This window comes from Caretta caretta, chromosome 6 (genome assembly GCF_965140235.1).
Source record: "Caretta caretta isolate rCarCar2 chromosome 6, rCarCar1.hap1, whole genome shotgun sequence".
Lineage (NCBI taxonomy): Eukaryota > Metazoa > Chordata > Testudines > Cheloniidae > Caretta > Caretta caretta.
In genome coordinates, this window is record NC_134211.1 from 37,910,291 (window position 1) to 37,927,348 (window position 17,058).

The 17,058-nt window shown below is 41.6% G+C and overlaps 1 protein-coding gene across 1 annotated transcript in view; it reads right to left on the reverse strand.

Annotated features, from left to right (window-relative positions):
- SPON1 (spondin 1) overlaps positions 1 to 15,906 on the reverse strand; it is a 331,470-nt gene extending 315,564 nt beyond the window's left edge. Inside the window, exons 1-2 of the mRNA XM_048854086.2 lie at positions 15,374 to 15,906; positions 5,027 to 5,133 (exon numbers count right to left, since the gene is read on the reverse strand). Coding sequence (XP_048710043.1) covers positions 5,027 to 5,133; positions 15,374 to 15,599 — 333 coding nt within the window. The 5' untranslated portion in view covers positions 15,600 to 15,906. The remainder of the gene's footprint in view (positions 1 to 5,026; positions 5,134 to 15,373) is intronic.
- Between the last annotated feature and the right edge of the window lie 1,152 nt (positions 15,907 to 17,058).

Below are 17,058 nucleotides of genomic sequence, written 5' to 3' on the forward strand. Positions count from 1 at the left end.
AAACCAAATCTATTAGGTTGTGTACATGTGTTTTGCTTTAAGCAGGCTGTAGTTTTGGTCTGTAGAGATAATGTTCTAATCTTAATTGTGGTTAATTAGTGCCTGATTGTTGTGTTCAGGTGTAATTTGCTTTCAAATTGCTCAGCTTTTTGTGCTGAACAATACACCGTGCTGCTATGTTATAAAATGGAAAGTTCGGCTGTTTGCATGGCAACTGCAGGGAATGGCCAAGGTAAAGAGGCCACTGGAACATGGTGTCCTAAGCTTTCAGCATGTTGCATGGGGATAGAGCTGAATGACTGCCATCGGTGTAAATAGGAGCCCTGCCACTAAATCCCCGAAGTCGTATGAAGGATGTTGATGTCTTTTATTGCTAACATTATGTGTCATATAGCTCTTTGACTTCTGTTTTGTTTTAACAAACCTCTGTGTGCGCTATGGGATATGGAAGTGGAAGTTGTGGCTACCACAAAGGAAGAAATGAGAGCAGATGCTTGTTTAAAGTGCCTCATCTTGCTCACTCATTATAAAGTAGATTTAGAGTAGTGTGGCCTAAACTACAAACTTGTATCACTTTCAGCAACGGATCTTTATTCATGTGATTAACATCAGAGCGGGAATTAGGGTCAGGCAACTGCCTAGGATGTTGGTGTAGGAGCTTGCCGGGCTCAGGGTGCTGTGTCTGTTGTTAGCGACAAAAGGGAAAATAGAAAGTTTGAAATAAAATGTTTTAGGTATTCTCTATGTGGATTCATTTTTCACTAACCTCCTAGAATGTTCTGGACCTTTGTAGAATCTCGTGGAACCTTCCAGACTTTCTGAGAACTACATTTTCTTTGAATCTCCTAGAATGTTGTCAGCCATGCCCTCGTGGGTATATATGGGACGGGGCATTGCCAGTCAATCAGTGAGATATAAGAATAAAGTGAAGTGAAAGCTCAGCTGCGATATTGTGAACCTTGTTTTATTGTGTACTTGTGAAAGTGTCCTTGTGTTTTAAGACTTGAAAAGTTCAAGCAATGACTAATAAAGGACATATTTAATGAGACACGAAAGGTATCTATCGGACCCCTATCTACGCAACAATATAAAACAATACTGTTATTTCCTTTGCCAAGTCGCAAGTGGTGAATGCAGCTTTTCGAAGCTCAGGCTCATTAAAACATATCTTCAGTTGATGATTGCCAATGAGAGACTGCCATCGCTTGCTATTTTATCACTTTCAAATGCCATTGGCTGGACCTCTCTAGCGCTGTCCCTCAGTTTGCATGAGCAAAGACGAGAAATACAGAGCTTTTACACTAAAGGGCTAGGGTTAACATTCTAAAGCTGTCACCTACTGTAACACTACTTAATACTGGTCCGCCCAGTGTTGGTGCACAATTTAATTTCTTGATGTTAGTACATTTCAGTTATTCTTAAAAGTTTCTATAAGCTTAGAGGAAACACATTTTTTTTATTTGCTTATACATGGCATGAATAAATACAGATTTACAGATCCTAGCATGCAAATTTATCGTCTTGTATGACAGAGATAAATCATGCATGCAAATTGTGCATCAAAGTTGTGAAATGGGCTACAAATGCAATAAAAATAAGATATTCGAAAGCTTAACAAATGGAGGGGGGCACCAAAGACGCTTCTCGCATAGGCCCCATTTCTAGGGCCCGCCGTGACTAACGTAAAGATAATTAAAAAAAAATGAAGAAAAGTACCCATCCTGCATTGTCCAAGTAACAGCTGTACCATTTATGAGATCAAGACCCTGTTGATTAATGATTAATGAAGTTTGACCATATCTGCTGAGTTACTTAGCCTACAAAAGTAAATGAGCCAGAAGAGGAGTTCAAAAGGGGACCCCTGCAGACTTGACCCAAGGTAGCCATTTACTTACAGAGGAAATGCTTGTGATTTGCAGAGTGCTGGAACATCAACCAGATTGGAGCATGATTGCAACCACTGAAAACAGTGGCAGTGCCTTTATGCTCTAGTGAAAGATTTATTAATAATCATAATAATTCTGACATTCACTCACTGAAAAATAAAATTAATTAGAATGCCTGACTTTTTATAAAGTTATATAGCACTGTAGTTTGTATCCCAAATGGAATATTATTGACATCCTAATTTAACTTGTTGTGTGCTCTGTGACAGTTTTCAGGATCTGCTCTCCACCGCCCTGCTGACAAAGGACATTGCAGATAAACAACACAGAATCCTTATGCAGATTTGTTTATTTTAAGCAGCTTACAAAGGATAGTCTTTTACTGCCATTTTAACCTTTTTCAAAATGCGGGTCTTAAAAATAAAAGCTATGGCAACTCAATTTTTTGAAAATTAATATATTATCTTTTATTTTTTTTAAAGATTCATTTATTTTAGCTGGCATTTTGTTCTTTTCTTTCATTCTTCGTTTATTTTATGACTGCAGTAAAATATTCCCTGTCTAGTTCTCCCCTCAGTTTTGCATCATTCATTGAGATGATTCACCATCTTGTTCCTCCAGTTTTATGCCAGCATAACTCCACTGAAACCATGCAACATTGCAATGGTGAAGCAGGCTTCATTTAATTCTTAACTCTCCACAGATATGTGTTTTCATACAATAATCCATGGCTGCAGTGGAATCTTCACCGGATTATACAATGTAGATACAATTTTTCCTCATGTACAGTATGCATTTAAATGCAGTCCTTCAGGTACTGTATGGCAATGGCTTTCACAAGATTAACAATGAGGTGTACATATTTGTGAGGGAAAAAAAGGAAGATTCTTCCCACTATGGATATACTACAGGCTCACATTTACGTGAATGAATATCTTGTTTCACGGCTTCATTATATTTTGCACAATGTATACAAATGCATCATATTTAAATTTGGTTATGATCCTGTACTAGAATCTACTAGCATGGGCTCTGTGAAGTAAGTGGGACTCTTCACTGATGCAGGGGGCCACACTCATGGCCCAGAAGTGGAATCAAGTCTTTTTTTTTTTTTGAGAAATATCCCATTTTTTTCCCATTTGAAAACATTTGGTGTATCTATCCTTCACACAAACTGTCCTGCACATAGTTTATTTCCTTTGCAAAACCTTTGCTCACTTCTAGTGACTTTACACCAAAGGGCAAGACATGGTGCAAACCTGATACAGCATTTAAAAAGTCTCTCTCTCTCTCTCTGATTGGTAGTATCTAGCCAAGCCACAGGAATATATGTCAGTCACATCTATACTTAAATCTTTTATGAATGCGGATATAATAGTTAGGTGCTAACAGCAGTTAATAGTATCTACGCAGGGGGAAGGAGACAATGACTACTCTTTGTGCCACAGAAATACGAATTTAGTATGCACCACTTTTGAAATATTCATCTGCCAATTAAAATGCTGATTTCAACTTGCCAGCAGTATAATAAAACTAATTAAACATCTTAATAATCATCCTTCCACTGAGATCCATTAGGTGTTTTTTGAGCTATTTAGACATTTCTATTTGCTACTCACTCTTTACTGACTTCAAGATTGCTCTCCATTTCTGCAAAACTAAGTGAGTTTCTCACTATTATGCTGCAGAAATGCACTTTGCATTGAAGTCTTTGCTCAGGCATAATTTCCCACACTGGCCAGCGATGGAGAAATTTAATCAGATTTTAGCTTCAATGTGATATTAAAAGTGGGAATACAACTAACTGTAGAAAGAGGAAAGGAACTTTTTTTTAAAATGGTAATTATTAAATAAACCTCAGGAATTTGTACTTCCTAAATTGTGGATTATGCTTTATTCGAATCCCCTTCCACTGTCCAAATTGAGCTAAATATCCCTTTCTGTTAAATGTTTTCATAATTGACATCTATTCCACGTCAGCAGCATGCCCAGGAAGAGGCTTAACTCTGGGGGCCAGTTCCAGGATCAAATCAACATCACATATTTCTAGGTTTTTCTTGTGAACTGAACATATAGAAGCCTGAAATCCACGCCAAATATTCCAGATATGAGAAAATAGGACAAATATTCAATATATTGAATTTGCTGGTGACATTTACTGTATGACAGCATCAAAATAAATTGTAAGAGGGAAAAGTGGGATGATGTTGACGTCTCTTTCCGTGTTACTTACCAAAAGTAAAGTCTTTTGCATTTCTCTCTTTAAAATATTTAAATGTTTGTTCTTGAATGCTAGTTGCCAGGATAAAGCTTTTATTAATTTATTATTATGCTACCTAGCTATCATTGTCCATTCCATTAATTGTGCACAATATCATCCATAATAATATTTCTATGCTGAAAATTCAGTACAAACAGCTCAACAAGACTTGCATTTAAAAATGTGATACTTATTCTTACTTTTGTGCAGAATTATCTGTTATGTAATGTGGTTTTGAAATAACTGAAAGGATGCCAAGTTTCAAGAGCACCCTAACTATTCTCTGATAACACCCAAAGGGCAGATTGTGATATTTTTAATCATGTTAAGTAGCACTTTCCCCCATTGACTTAATTGGGACTATTCACAGAGCAAGTTACTATTCAATATATCTTTATCACACTCTAACATGTAGCTAGTAAGATGGTTACAAGCAAAGAAATGACCTGGACACATTAGCTGTATTTGAAAGAGACATATTGTAGGACAAAAACATGTAGTAAAGAAATATAAAAGGTGAAATGTATGGATTAAACCACCACCGTATTTGAATAGCAGGATATCCAGCCCAAACTCTGATCTATTATGCCCTGATTCAGCAAAGCACTTAGCCACAAGCTTAACTTTAAGCATGTGTTGAAGGTCCATTGAAGTCAAGGTTTAAGTGCCTTGCAGATCTCCTGAAGAGCATGGGCAGAATACAAAGTAAATTATACTGCCCTTGCATCATCCCAACCTTGCATCATGCCAACAGCCACAGAAATGTTCATGCTTATACAACATCTCGCATTCTTTAATGTTAATAATGGCTCCTCTTTGAACCAACCACACAGTGGGGTGGAACACAGAAGCCATAGGTCGGCAAGGAAGTGTCTCTCACCTGAAAGGTTCCTGCATGATCTTCTTCTTTGTCTCCCTCTTTGCCCTCCTTCAGAGCAATCAGTGTGAATCCACGGAAGTAGGCTGGAGTGGCAGCAGAAAGCGTTACTGAAGCAAAAAAGAAAAAAAAATGATTGTGAAAACAACAACCTATGTATCAGTTTATTCTACAGCTTGGTCTAAAGATCTGTGTTAATTTGGTGCTAATGAAACCTAAAGATTAATAGAGTATATCCAGGCAGAGTGCAGGAAGGTTCAGTCCAAGTTTCCATACGCAATTCTGCCAAAGCATCTCAGTCTTAATACGAAACATTGCTGTTATTTACAACCCAGGGATTTCCTTAAAAATAGATGGTCAATATGCTAAATTCTTGAGGGAATTTTTCTGCAAAGACATATCTACTGGGGCCTTTCCTCCCTATCTCAGGCTCTTTGCTTAGCAGAGGTGTGACCCCTGACATATATCATGTTTCCTTAATTTTAAATGCAAAATAAGAAATATTTTAGCCAAATCTCTGAGTCCAACTGAGCTACAAATGCCTTATCCATCAGTTGAGGTGAACTGCTTTCCATTGCCCTCATCCGGGGGCTGGACAGGCCACAAGCATCGTTTACCACTAGAATTGACCCTTGGAGACAGTTCTGCCGGCTATGGATTAACAGAGCACAGTGGCCTTTAGTAAAAAACAAACCTCAAAAGCACCCTTACCAATGCCCTAGCCTGCACAGGAATGCCCCAAGCCTCAGGTGTCTGTGGAGGTGATTTTGCGCTTCAAAGCTGGCTTCTCTTATTTCACAGTCCCTGGAAACTTCCCCTATATTGGGGGATTCCCCAACTCTCCTTTTAGTCCAGCTTTCTATTGTATTATCTCCCATTTTACCTAGGTTCTTATGCTGTCCTCTTCACTCTTGTATCAGACAACCTTCCAGAGTGCCTTTTTCAAAATGACCAACATCTGTCTCTCCATGTCCTTTATGCCCCCAGACCAGTGCAACGGGAACAGATTTGTGGCTCAATAACTCTAAAATTCCTTTCTAACTTTCTCCAAACTTCCCAGAAAAATTCTACCCTGAGATGAGACATGGCCATGTGATATTTCAGGGAGATTGGTTTCTTTTAGGGGAAAAAAATTCGTGTTTGAAAATTGGGCTTACACTGTGAGAGTAGCTTCAACTTCAACTATGAAGCAGATACTGTCATTTCATAATCTACCTTCACACCCTCAAACTCTGGTTTGCACCATAAAGACTGAGAAAAATCCCTGATTCCTTGTGAACAATTCCCACCATCAATGCCACTACACAGGAGAAAATCCATGGTAGAGTCCCTTTGACGCAGATAGGCCACTGGTTGTTGAAACGAACGTCTGAGAGTGATAGGTAAAATTTAAAGGGTTTGTATATTAGAATTTGTTCAATGTCCAAAAGCGTAGCTGCTTATCTGGAACATAGGTGGTTCTCCTTGATCTGGCAATTAATCTAGAACAGTTGTTTTCAACCTATTTACCATTGTGGGCCACATATGGAACTCTCTATGCATTAAGTGGGCTGCATCCATATAATATATACTACCTGTATAGCCCTGAGGATGTCACATGAACTGAGAACCACTAGTCTAGAAATATCACAAGGACAGAATTTATCAGCTGATTTCCAGCACTATCTAGTATAGTTAGATCGGAAAAAAGAAAAGAATAGGCTTTCTGGCAGGATTTCTACCTATCACCTTCTGGTAAGTCATGAGGAGAGGAGGATTAGACAGAAGAAAAAAAAACACTAAAAAATTAAGTTAAATGAGCTAGTCTGATTTCTGGAAAGAGCTGGTCAATTAGAGCAGTGGATCTCAACTTGGGTGTATGTCAGCTCATTCAGATATTTGCCTAGTTTTACAACAGGCTACATGAAAAGCACTAGCAAAGTCAGTACAAACTAAATTTCATACAGACAATGATTTGTTTGTAGTGCTCTATATACTGTATTAGTGTTTTTCAACCTGGAGGTTGCAATTTATTTTATAGTTATATAGTAAAAATGAGAAATTAAGGAGTTTTTCACACTTTTGTATTTTTATGTCTGAGTTTGTAAGTTAGTAGTTTTTAAGTGAGGTGAATCTTGAAGTATGCAAGACAAATCAAAGATCTGAAAGGGGTACAGTAGTCTGAAAAGATTGAGAACCACTGAAACAGAGGAACTAATTTGAAAATACCTTTGTGAATATAAGTGAAGCATTTGGTTCACTATGATCTAGGAGTTTGTTTGTTTTTTTCCAGAGAAGAGCAGAATATTGATCAACAAGTTAGATATTCCTGAAAATTTCATGACTTTTAGCATAGTTTTGTATTCATTCAATGGAACTTAATTATCAGACTGCAAGCTCTTTGGGGCAGGAACTGTATTTTCATTACATGCATGTAAATGTGGTCTCAATATCTGACTGGGCCTTCAGGCACTATGGCAATATTAAAAAATAATAATCATAATTGTTATTCTCTTGTCAGTGCAGAAGGCCAATGTGGGTGGGGAGTTGACAGACTTTTGCAGCTCTAAATGATAAATTTAAATAAAACTCTAGGACCAGATTCTCAGCTGGAGTAAACAGATGCAGCACCACTGAATTCACTCTTGCTGAGGAACTGATAGAGTCTAATTCCCACAAAAATCATTGATATGTAGCAAACTTTCCCATGGATTAGTCACAATTCAAGAGAAAAACATGAATATATCTTAAATACATAGTTTTTCAGCAACATCTAAGTGACCGTGAATTTGAGTAGAAAAATCCAATTGTGGGCTGACCTTGGGCATAGGTAATATATACAAAATCCATTTATATCCTTGAAAAAGAACGTTTGCCACATTTAAAGCCCTATTCTGCAATTTTTTTACTTACGTATAGCTATTGTCTATTATCCCGGGGATCTCACACACAACTTTTATTTCTCTTCAAATATTGGAAATGAGAATTTGAGTATGGGGTGAGATTTGAGTGACAAGGGTTATGACATAAAGTGTGAGTGTAAATTACTACTTGTGGAATGATTGTGTCTATCTTTTCAATGTGATTCGCTACAGATGCTGGCTTTACACTGTAACACTTATGCCAACCAACCTATTCCATATAAAGACCATTCATAACATAAGCTCATAACTTGTTACATTAGAGAGAAAGAGATTTCTCACAAAACAGAGAAGATGGAATCAAGACCAAACTGATTGGTGATACTTTTTAGTTTCATTAATCCTCCTAATAAAGCCCATTTGCTATTTCTGTCTCAGATTTTTCAGGCAAAAAGGAAGGAACAGTGAAGGTTGTTGTGGAAACGGTTTTGCCTCCCAAGGAATAAGAGAAATATACTAGAATGCACATAATGGCTATGGCCTCGATTCAAGCAAGGTGTCAAATCTATCCCCATTCAAGACAGCACTTAAATATGTATTGAAGTGTTGTTCTGATTAGGGATGCTTTCCTGAATCACTACCTATATGTTTTACAGTTGCATTTATTGCATAAACAAGCATGATATACTTAACATTCAGAGCAACAATAAAGCATCTATTACATTTTAGATTCTATATAAATAAGAAGAATCAATTAGCATTTCTTTTTGATTTTTCCCCCCTCTGTGAAATTAGGACTTGTCACAGTTTTCAGGCTGCAGATTGGAGCCTCCTACTGTATGGACACTGAACAATCCTTCAGGTACCCCCATTTGCCTACATAAGGGATCCTGTGATACAAACTGAGTTACAAAGTCCACTTGTGCTTGGATGGGATGGGGCTCTTGGCTCCCTTTTTGTATGTCCTCAGATTCCATAACCCAAGGGGCAGATGGTAACGGTATCAACCACCTAATCAGCTTGCCTTGGAACCTACCTGGGCTGGTATACCAGTGTTGTTTCCTTGTCAACATGGGTGGGGGGAGGGCGCTTATAAATGACCTTTGTGAGAGCTATTCTCCTGAAGGCTTCCCAGGAATTTCCCTTGGGAGCTGTAGAGCTACCATCTGCTCTCTCCCAGAGCTGCTCAGCAACTGCTGGAAAAATTCCTGCTTTTAGGTCCTTATTCTACCTTTGATATGATTGACGGGGCCCAAGGGGTGGGGCCAGCATTGCCCATGGCAGCTGTTTAACCCCTTCATCTTCGGCGTGGGGTTTATACCAGGAGTTCTCAACCTTTTTCTTTCTGAGGCCCCCCGCAAGATGCTAGAAAACCTCCAGGGTCCAGTGGGGGGAGGGGAGAACTCAGGGCTCCGGGCCAGGGGAACCCTTGGGCAGAGGTGTAGTTTGACTTCCGGGGGCGGGGGGACGGGGCAAGGACTGGTGGGGCTCTGGCCAGCTCTGCACAGCGGGGTCCAGAAAGGCAGTGACACCTCCACCCCTGACTCACCTCAGCAGGTCACTGACGGGTCTGGGGCAGTGCGCCAGCGACTACTCCCGGAGGACTATGCTGGGCCTAGAGCCGCCTGGGCAGGTCTGACCCGCTGCATGAGCAGTCAAAGGGGGTTGGGAGCTGAGGAGCAGCCACAACCCCAGGCAATAGCAGCAGACGGGGGAATGCCATGACTGCCCACTCCATGGCACCACCGGCCACAGGAGCAGCTGTCCCACGCTGCCTGGCTCCAGCTTCCCACCTAGGACCTGGCCAGAGGGCAGGATCTGAGAGGAGTTGGGGAAGAGAAGGAGGAGGAGTTAGGGGAGCTGTCCCCAGGACTCCCCTACTGTGGTTAAGGCAGTGCAGTTGTGGGGGGAGGGGGGCAAAACCCTTGTTCTCCCTTAAAACTGCCCATGGGCTCAAGGTTTCTGCCCATGTTGGACTTTCAGGCCCCTCCCCTGGCTTCAGCAGGGGTGGGGGAGGGAGTTCGGGGTTTCAGCCCCACACTGTTCCCAGCTGCAAACAGAGGGAGCTTGGGGCTTCAGCCCCCACACTGCTCCCCACTTCAGGCCCACTGAGGGCACTGGGTATCAGTGGCAGGGCTCCAACCCCCCCGGTTGAGAACTACTGGTTTAAACAACCTGTCATAGGGCTACTAAAGCCTATAAAAGCCTACAAAGCCTACTAATGTCAATATAAAGGCTTTGCATCAGTCCCTAAAGATGTGTTTTGCCATTGACATGAATGAGGCCAGGATGTCACCCTTAGTGTTCCTGAAAGATGCTGAGTAGCTGTGATGATTGAATATATGTGTCTGCATTGTAGATACAGTGCAAACTTCCACCTACTTATCAGTGTCACCAAATTCTAACCCAGGGGTCCAGATGGAAGTGGGAAAGTAGTTCAGCCTTTAAGGACCTCTCATCCTTGGTTGGTCTCCCTCCCTCAGTCGGTTGAGATTGGCAATGTGTGCCATTTGTGGTGGCTCACTGATGAGGACACCAAGGCACTGAAAAAATGAACTAAGATCTCTACATTAATTTCATATAGGACACTGTGTTGCCAAAAATTACAGTATTTGGTGCTTTTCTTAAAGCCCTAGCTCCTGGAGGCATGGATTACTTGAGAAAGTACATAAAATGAGTCCAAAATTTATTACTGTTTAAAAATGTCATGATTTTTAAGCTACTCATGATATATTGAGGCCTGAGTCATGATTTTTGAATGCCTGAAGTTGGTAATACTGCTTCATAGCTTTTTGGAAACTACTGAGTTGGGCTACATTGAACACAGATGTATGAACGGAAGTATTTCTAGCCTATTATCAATTCCCTGAACCTATCCACTCTGCTAAGATAACACTGCTTTACAAGATTTGATTTGAAGAATTGTTAAATAAAAAGGCTTGTTATGGTAACTTGCATGCACATTGCATCATTATTGGTCCTACAATATTTGTTTCTTTATATAACTGTATGACTGTGATTCTGTGTCAGAGCTCAGTCTCATTTCATACAAGAGGTGTGTGTGTGTGGGGGGGGTGTCATTACCTGATAGGGACTCAAGAGATAAAGGTCCTTTCTTGAGCTAAATTATAACACAGGTTCTATGTATATTATTTTGTAGGTCACTTGGGGTGATGGTTGATTTACATGTAGATCAAATTGTTTATTGAAAATAACAGACCAAAGTAAAGACTATGTAACTCTAAGGGTGATATTAAACCTAAACAAAAGGATTTTGTATATTTTACTTTCCTGGGGGAGATTAAATGGCAGAGACTCATTTTGCTCATTTACATACCTCTTAGACAAATCCTAACCCCTTTACACTCTCTCTCTCTCTGCACTCCTCCACCCCATGCTAAAAGTGATGCAATCAGAATTGCATGGTAGGATTCTAAATGCACTTGGCTTTAGGCAAAGAAGCCACATTGTGTAACTTCTCATTTAAATTAAGCAAAAACCTCTGTTGTATTTTGCATAAGTGAAGACAGAATAAGCCCCTTTAGTTTCAAGAGGTGCTTTCCACCCTAATTACAATGCCTATTAAACTCCTGAGGTAGATATGTCAGAAGCACCCAGATCGGTGCAGAATGGAAGTTGTTAATAAATTCCAAAAAAGTGGGTCTTCGTGTGTGTGGGGGGAGGGGGGGTGAGAGAGAGAGAGAGAGAATGAGATTCAAGACTACTCAAGAGGGAAGCGCTTGGAAAACCAATGCAAATGGAGCATACAATGTTTATCTGAGTGGGTCCTTGAACACTGTTTATTCTTCAGGGAAGGTGAGCAGACCTGCAAATGAAAATTCCATTAGCAACAGAAACAGCATCCAAATGGAAGGAGCATTTAAAGGGATTATAATAGTCTCTTCCTTGTTTCCTTCAATAGCATAACAATTTCAGGAGGGAATAATTTGCATTTCGTACGCTCATGTGAAACATCCATCTTACAGACTTTTTTTTAGAATTTTTTTTTAAGTACATATTTATGGGAACAGAACCTACTCTGTCTTGTCATGTAAAATAACGTTATAGAGTTTTCTAACTGAGCTAAAGTCTCTCCAGGATTAATAAAGCAACCGGGCTGGGACTGATTACTATCAGTTACTGCTTCTGTGACTTTATTACCCAGAATAATGTTTAAGGTTTGCGTCCCTGTTTGATTGCTTACAAGGCCCAATCATACTCTCTTTGAGAGCAATGGAAATTGTGCCCTTGACTTCAGTAGGAGCTACAGCAGACCTATTATGGCCTGGATTTTCTATCAGACACAATAGGTCTATGCATATGGGCCTAAACCAAGGGTAGTCAATTATTCTTTGTCAAGGTCCAAATTTCTGGTCAAGGTATATAGTGAAGGTCCAGAGCCCAGAGATTTTTCACACCACAATGACCAAAAAAAAAAAAAAAAAAAAATTACGGTCTGTTCAAAAGTGTGTGGTGGTCTGGATTTGGCCTGTAGTGCACCTGTTGACTACCCCAGCCTAAACTCCAGGGCTATGCAGTAATGTGAACAATGTTGTCACATGATCCTGGGAGTCAGAGGAGCAGATTATGTACCACTGGGAGAGGCAAAGGGAATGCCCTGCCATCTGACTGCTACAGCACTAGAGCCTCCAAATAAGTATATTGGGAGACCCGGTCAGCCAAACAAACTCAGCTGGGGGAAAGTCAATGAGCCCTTGGCCATGGCTGCTTTCTTGGCAGCCAGGGAAAGAAAGAGAGGAGGAGAAGAGAGACTCTCCAGCCACCATTGCTGCCTCTCCTCTGGGCAGCTGGGGGAGAAGGGCCACATTTACTGCTGCTGATGCCTCTTCTTTGGGAGGCAGAGCCATCCAGATGTTGACCTCAGGTTTTTTATGTGGCCCTCGGAGGAGGGAGTAACCCCATGACCACAGCCCTCAGCTGCTCCAGTCACAATAAGCATGATTCCTAAGGCCACCCTTGGATCACAGGACCCTATGATGAGGTGCTCCCCTCTGGCTCCAGACCTATGAGCTACCACCATCCCAACATCTCCCTGAGGAGTAGAACCCTTTGAGGGGACCCCAGCTGTCCAGCAGAGGGCCCACTGGCCCCTACCACTGCCACTTAGAACACTCTACAGGGGGGGGGGGGGCAAGTAAGACTTCTCCACCTAGAGAGCCCTCTTGGCGCCTCCTTCTAGACAAATGGTTCCTATCCCCCCCAAAGTCAAGCAGCAGCAGTAGGCTAGAGAACAGGAAGGCTCTAGGCCTTCTGAAAGGTGAATGACAGCTGTGATCTAGGGTCCTCTGCTCCCTGCTACAGTGGAACAGCAGCAGTGGTTCCCACTACTACAGCTTCAGACTCATGTGAGTGGCCCCCTCCATCAAAAACCCCAACAGAGGCATGGATCTGAAAGGATCAGGCGTTACTGGAGCCCCTAGGGGGCATGCCTAGTGTCTCAGGCCACCTTAAATCAGCCCTGGGCCCATGGTAACAGCCTTTGATTAAGTTTGGCTCTGCCTCAGCTCCGGTTCCCAGAGTCTTCTACAACATTGTTTCTTGTTCTCTGGTAATTTACAAAACCAGCTTGTCCTTAATGTCCCGGCTTTTCTCATCACACACAGTTTCTTCACTTTGTATAACACAGAAGGATATTTCTAATTTCCCAGTGGAGTTTCCTTTGAAAATGAACTCAGTAGCCCTGTGTTAAAATGTTGCATGATGTCACCACATTGTATATGAAACAAGTTACATTAACTCTTGCTGGAGCTGATAAGTATACTTACAGAAACATTTAGCTATCTTCCACCCACACGCTAGTAAAGCATTCTTGAAAGACCGTTTGCTACGGTTTAGGTGTCATCTGAATAATTTAATCTTAAATGTCATAAGCATGTATGCTTAGTTGAACCTTTAATGTCACAGTATAACTTGCTAGGGACAAGAACCGGAGAGCTAATAATGAAAACGTAATGTAAAAACATTAAACTGATTATTTTGTTAATTAAGCTCTGTGTAATAAGAGTTAATATACCCACCAAATGTGTTTCAGAAATCTATTTCCCCCATCTTAAAATAAAATAAAATCTTCTCAGCAGATGAAACAAACACCTAATAACATTTTCACTGGAAATAATTTACAAAATTTTATAAGAATATTTATGTGTAATTCACTGCCAAAGAATCCGAGGTTTCTGTGTAGTGCAACCAGAACAGATACTAAGCTGACATGCAATATAAAGTCTTGCAAACTCAAGCTAGTAAGTCAAATGTCTGTTAACCTGTTTGTGGGAAATGTGTGTTTCTTCAAACCGTGTTACAAATTGCTTACCATGCTTTAATTTCTCTATCTGAAGAAAGATCACACAAAGTAATATGCTCACAAGTAGTGATGCTCACAAACAGGTTAATCACCGTTGTAGATGTTCCCCTCTAAGAATTTAAGTCTAATGACTGTATTTATGAGACCGTGCACACGATTTTTCTTCAACTTGAACTCAGACTGCTGTGTTCATCCAGTGGGAGAGCCTCGCTCTTAATACCGAATCTAACTAACGGGGGAAGGATGGAGAGCCACCACTTGGAAGCAGCTCTGAACAAATTATTTGCTCTCCCCAAACGAGGGTTTCCACTGATGCACTACTTATCAGTCTGTCATGAGAGATCAGACGTCTAACTGCACAGTCAGTTTTCTTTTCAAAGTGGTATTTTCAATACGACATCAACAATGTATATTACGGATGTTTATTTCCAAATAAATATTATCAGGCAGAAAAAAGTGACTTGAAACTGCCTTCACCTGTTAATTATATAAAAATGCTGAGATGTGTTTCAGAAGTTCATTTCCAGCACTATATGTGCAGTGTTCAGCACAGAATGCATCCCTAGGACTCTTATCTCCAGTGGTCATTAGCACCATGTCTCTCTCACTCTCTCTTTCCTGCTTGAACCATCTGTTCACATCCCCAGCAAAAACGCGTGGGGGCAGAGGGAGATAAACGTAAGGGGGAAAATTGGGAAGTTAGCAGCCTCCTGCATCAGTTTGCCCTTATGCTAACTCATTAAATTAATACTCATATTTGAGGGCAAGAACAATTAGCTCCGAGTTTATGAGCCTTTCCACTGCGTGCTAAATCTTGTACAATTTGCTGTGCTCCATTGCTGGGGGTGGGGGGAATCAGGGGAACAGAGAGGGAGTCTGTATTGCACCAGAGAACAAGCGGACTCTAGATTCTCGCTGCCACTCATAAAGCTGCTAGAACACACCAAAGAAGCAGGAAATCCCCCTTAGTGCCGAATGAAATATTTGGGGTGAAGTGTTACTCTGAAATACAACTCACACTCACTTGCTGCGAAAGCATCCCCTCTGCAAGTTGTGTGCGGAAGTACCCCGCACTGTCTCGATTACATACACACACACACGTCTTTTAGTTTCAGTGACGCTTGTTCCGCTCATCATCATCATTAAATTATTATTATATTGGGTAATTACAGAACTGCAAAGACTTACCCCTGTAATTGTTTCCAGGCTTGTAAAATTCAGGATCGCCTTCCACTCTCAGGCTAAATTCATTATATCCCTCTCTTCTCGTGCCTTGGGCTCGCAGAATCCGGCTGCAATATCCCTCTGATTTCGTGGCTTTCTCTAAGGTTTCATCAGAGAAACCCAGCGCCACTAAGGGAAAAGTCAAAGCCAGAAAGTGCAAAGCGAAGGGTTGTAAATGATGTCCCATCATTGGTGCTCCCAGCAACTTTTGGTGGTGCTGCTGCGGATCACAACATGAACAGGTTGGAAAGGATGGCTAGGAAATACCCCCCTTGTCTCTCTGGAGAAAACCAGCAAGCAAGCAAGCCTCTGACAAAACCGCAGCCTCTGTCAGTTTTACCCTGCGAGTTCTCCCCAGCATGGGGAGAAAGAGAGAGAGAGAGGCTGAGAGCTGCGAGATCCGAGGGAGAGAGAGGGAGGGAAAGAGGGAGGGAGAGGGAGCGAGCAACGAGCTCTGATCTTGCCCAGATCCCGAAGTGAAGTGCTGTTTTGTTTCAGAGCTTGTGATTAGCAGCTCGGCAATGTTTACTTAGCAGAGCTGCATTCACAGGGTTTGGTGAAATAGCAGAGCACGGGGGACACTGCTGTCTCCAAGACATCCAAAGGGGGGTGGGGGAGCTTCAACTGGATGCACTGAGCTAACAGACTCAAAATTAATCACCCACATTCCTGCCAAAGTCTATAGTTACTGTAGGGATAAAAAGGCTCAAAGAATTTCCTGATTCCCCCCAACACCACCTTTCTTCAAACCACCAGACATTGCAAACATTTATCGAGTTCAGCGCAGATGGCTCCAATAGCCACACTCTCCCTGAAGACTTGAAAAGCAAAGGGGGGGGGGGGGGCTGGGCTGCAGTGTCTTAAGTGCAAACTTTATCAGGATCGTGTATGTGAGCGATATGGGGAGATGGATATGCCAGAAGCAGCTGATGCATTTCTACACCAAATCCTCATCCTGCAACACATGCACTCACTCGCAAATTCTGACTTCAGTTTCCATTCTGTGAATAGAGGGGCTCTTAAATAGATGGACTATCCACACAAGAGCCCCCACACAGGGATGTTTCAGGATTTACTGAAGGCTCAAATTAGCTTTATAGTAGTGGTGTGGTAGGTCAAAGAGGGTCATACCAAGATCTGGGCCCACTGTGCCAAGTACTGCACACACCTACAGGAAGGGACAGTTCATGCCCAAGAATAGTATACAGTCTGAATAAAGGTCTTGCACATGCGGAACTGAGACACAGAGAGGTATAATGTACACAGGCACATTTTCCACATGAGGATGTGAGGTACAGGTGACTTACCCAAGGTCACACTACAAGTCTGTGGCAGAGGTGGGAAGTGAACTCCTTCTCCTGAGTCATGGGCCAGTGCCTCAACTACATGACTGTCCCTCCTCAGGAAAAGGAAAAACAAAACACCAGAGTCATGTTATGTGTCTGAATCCTTCTCATGCCACCATATGTTGCGTAAGGCACAAACAAGGCTCTGCCATCCCTCTCTCTCCTGGGCCATTTTCTTTGGCATGCACTGGGTGAGCAAGGTTATAGCAGGCTCAGCCTTGTCTAAAGACAACTTCCAATGGGGCCAAGGATCCATAATATTGACTCTCCAATATATCAAGGTTGATGTGGTTGGCACCAGAT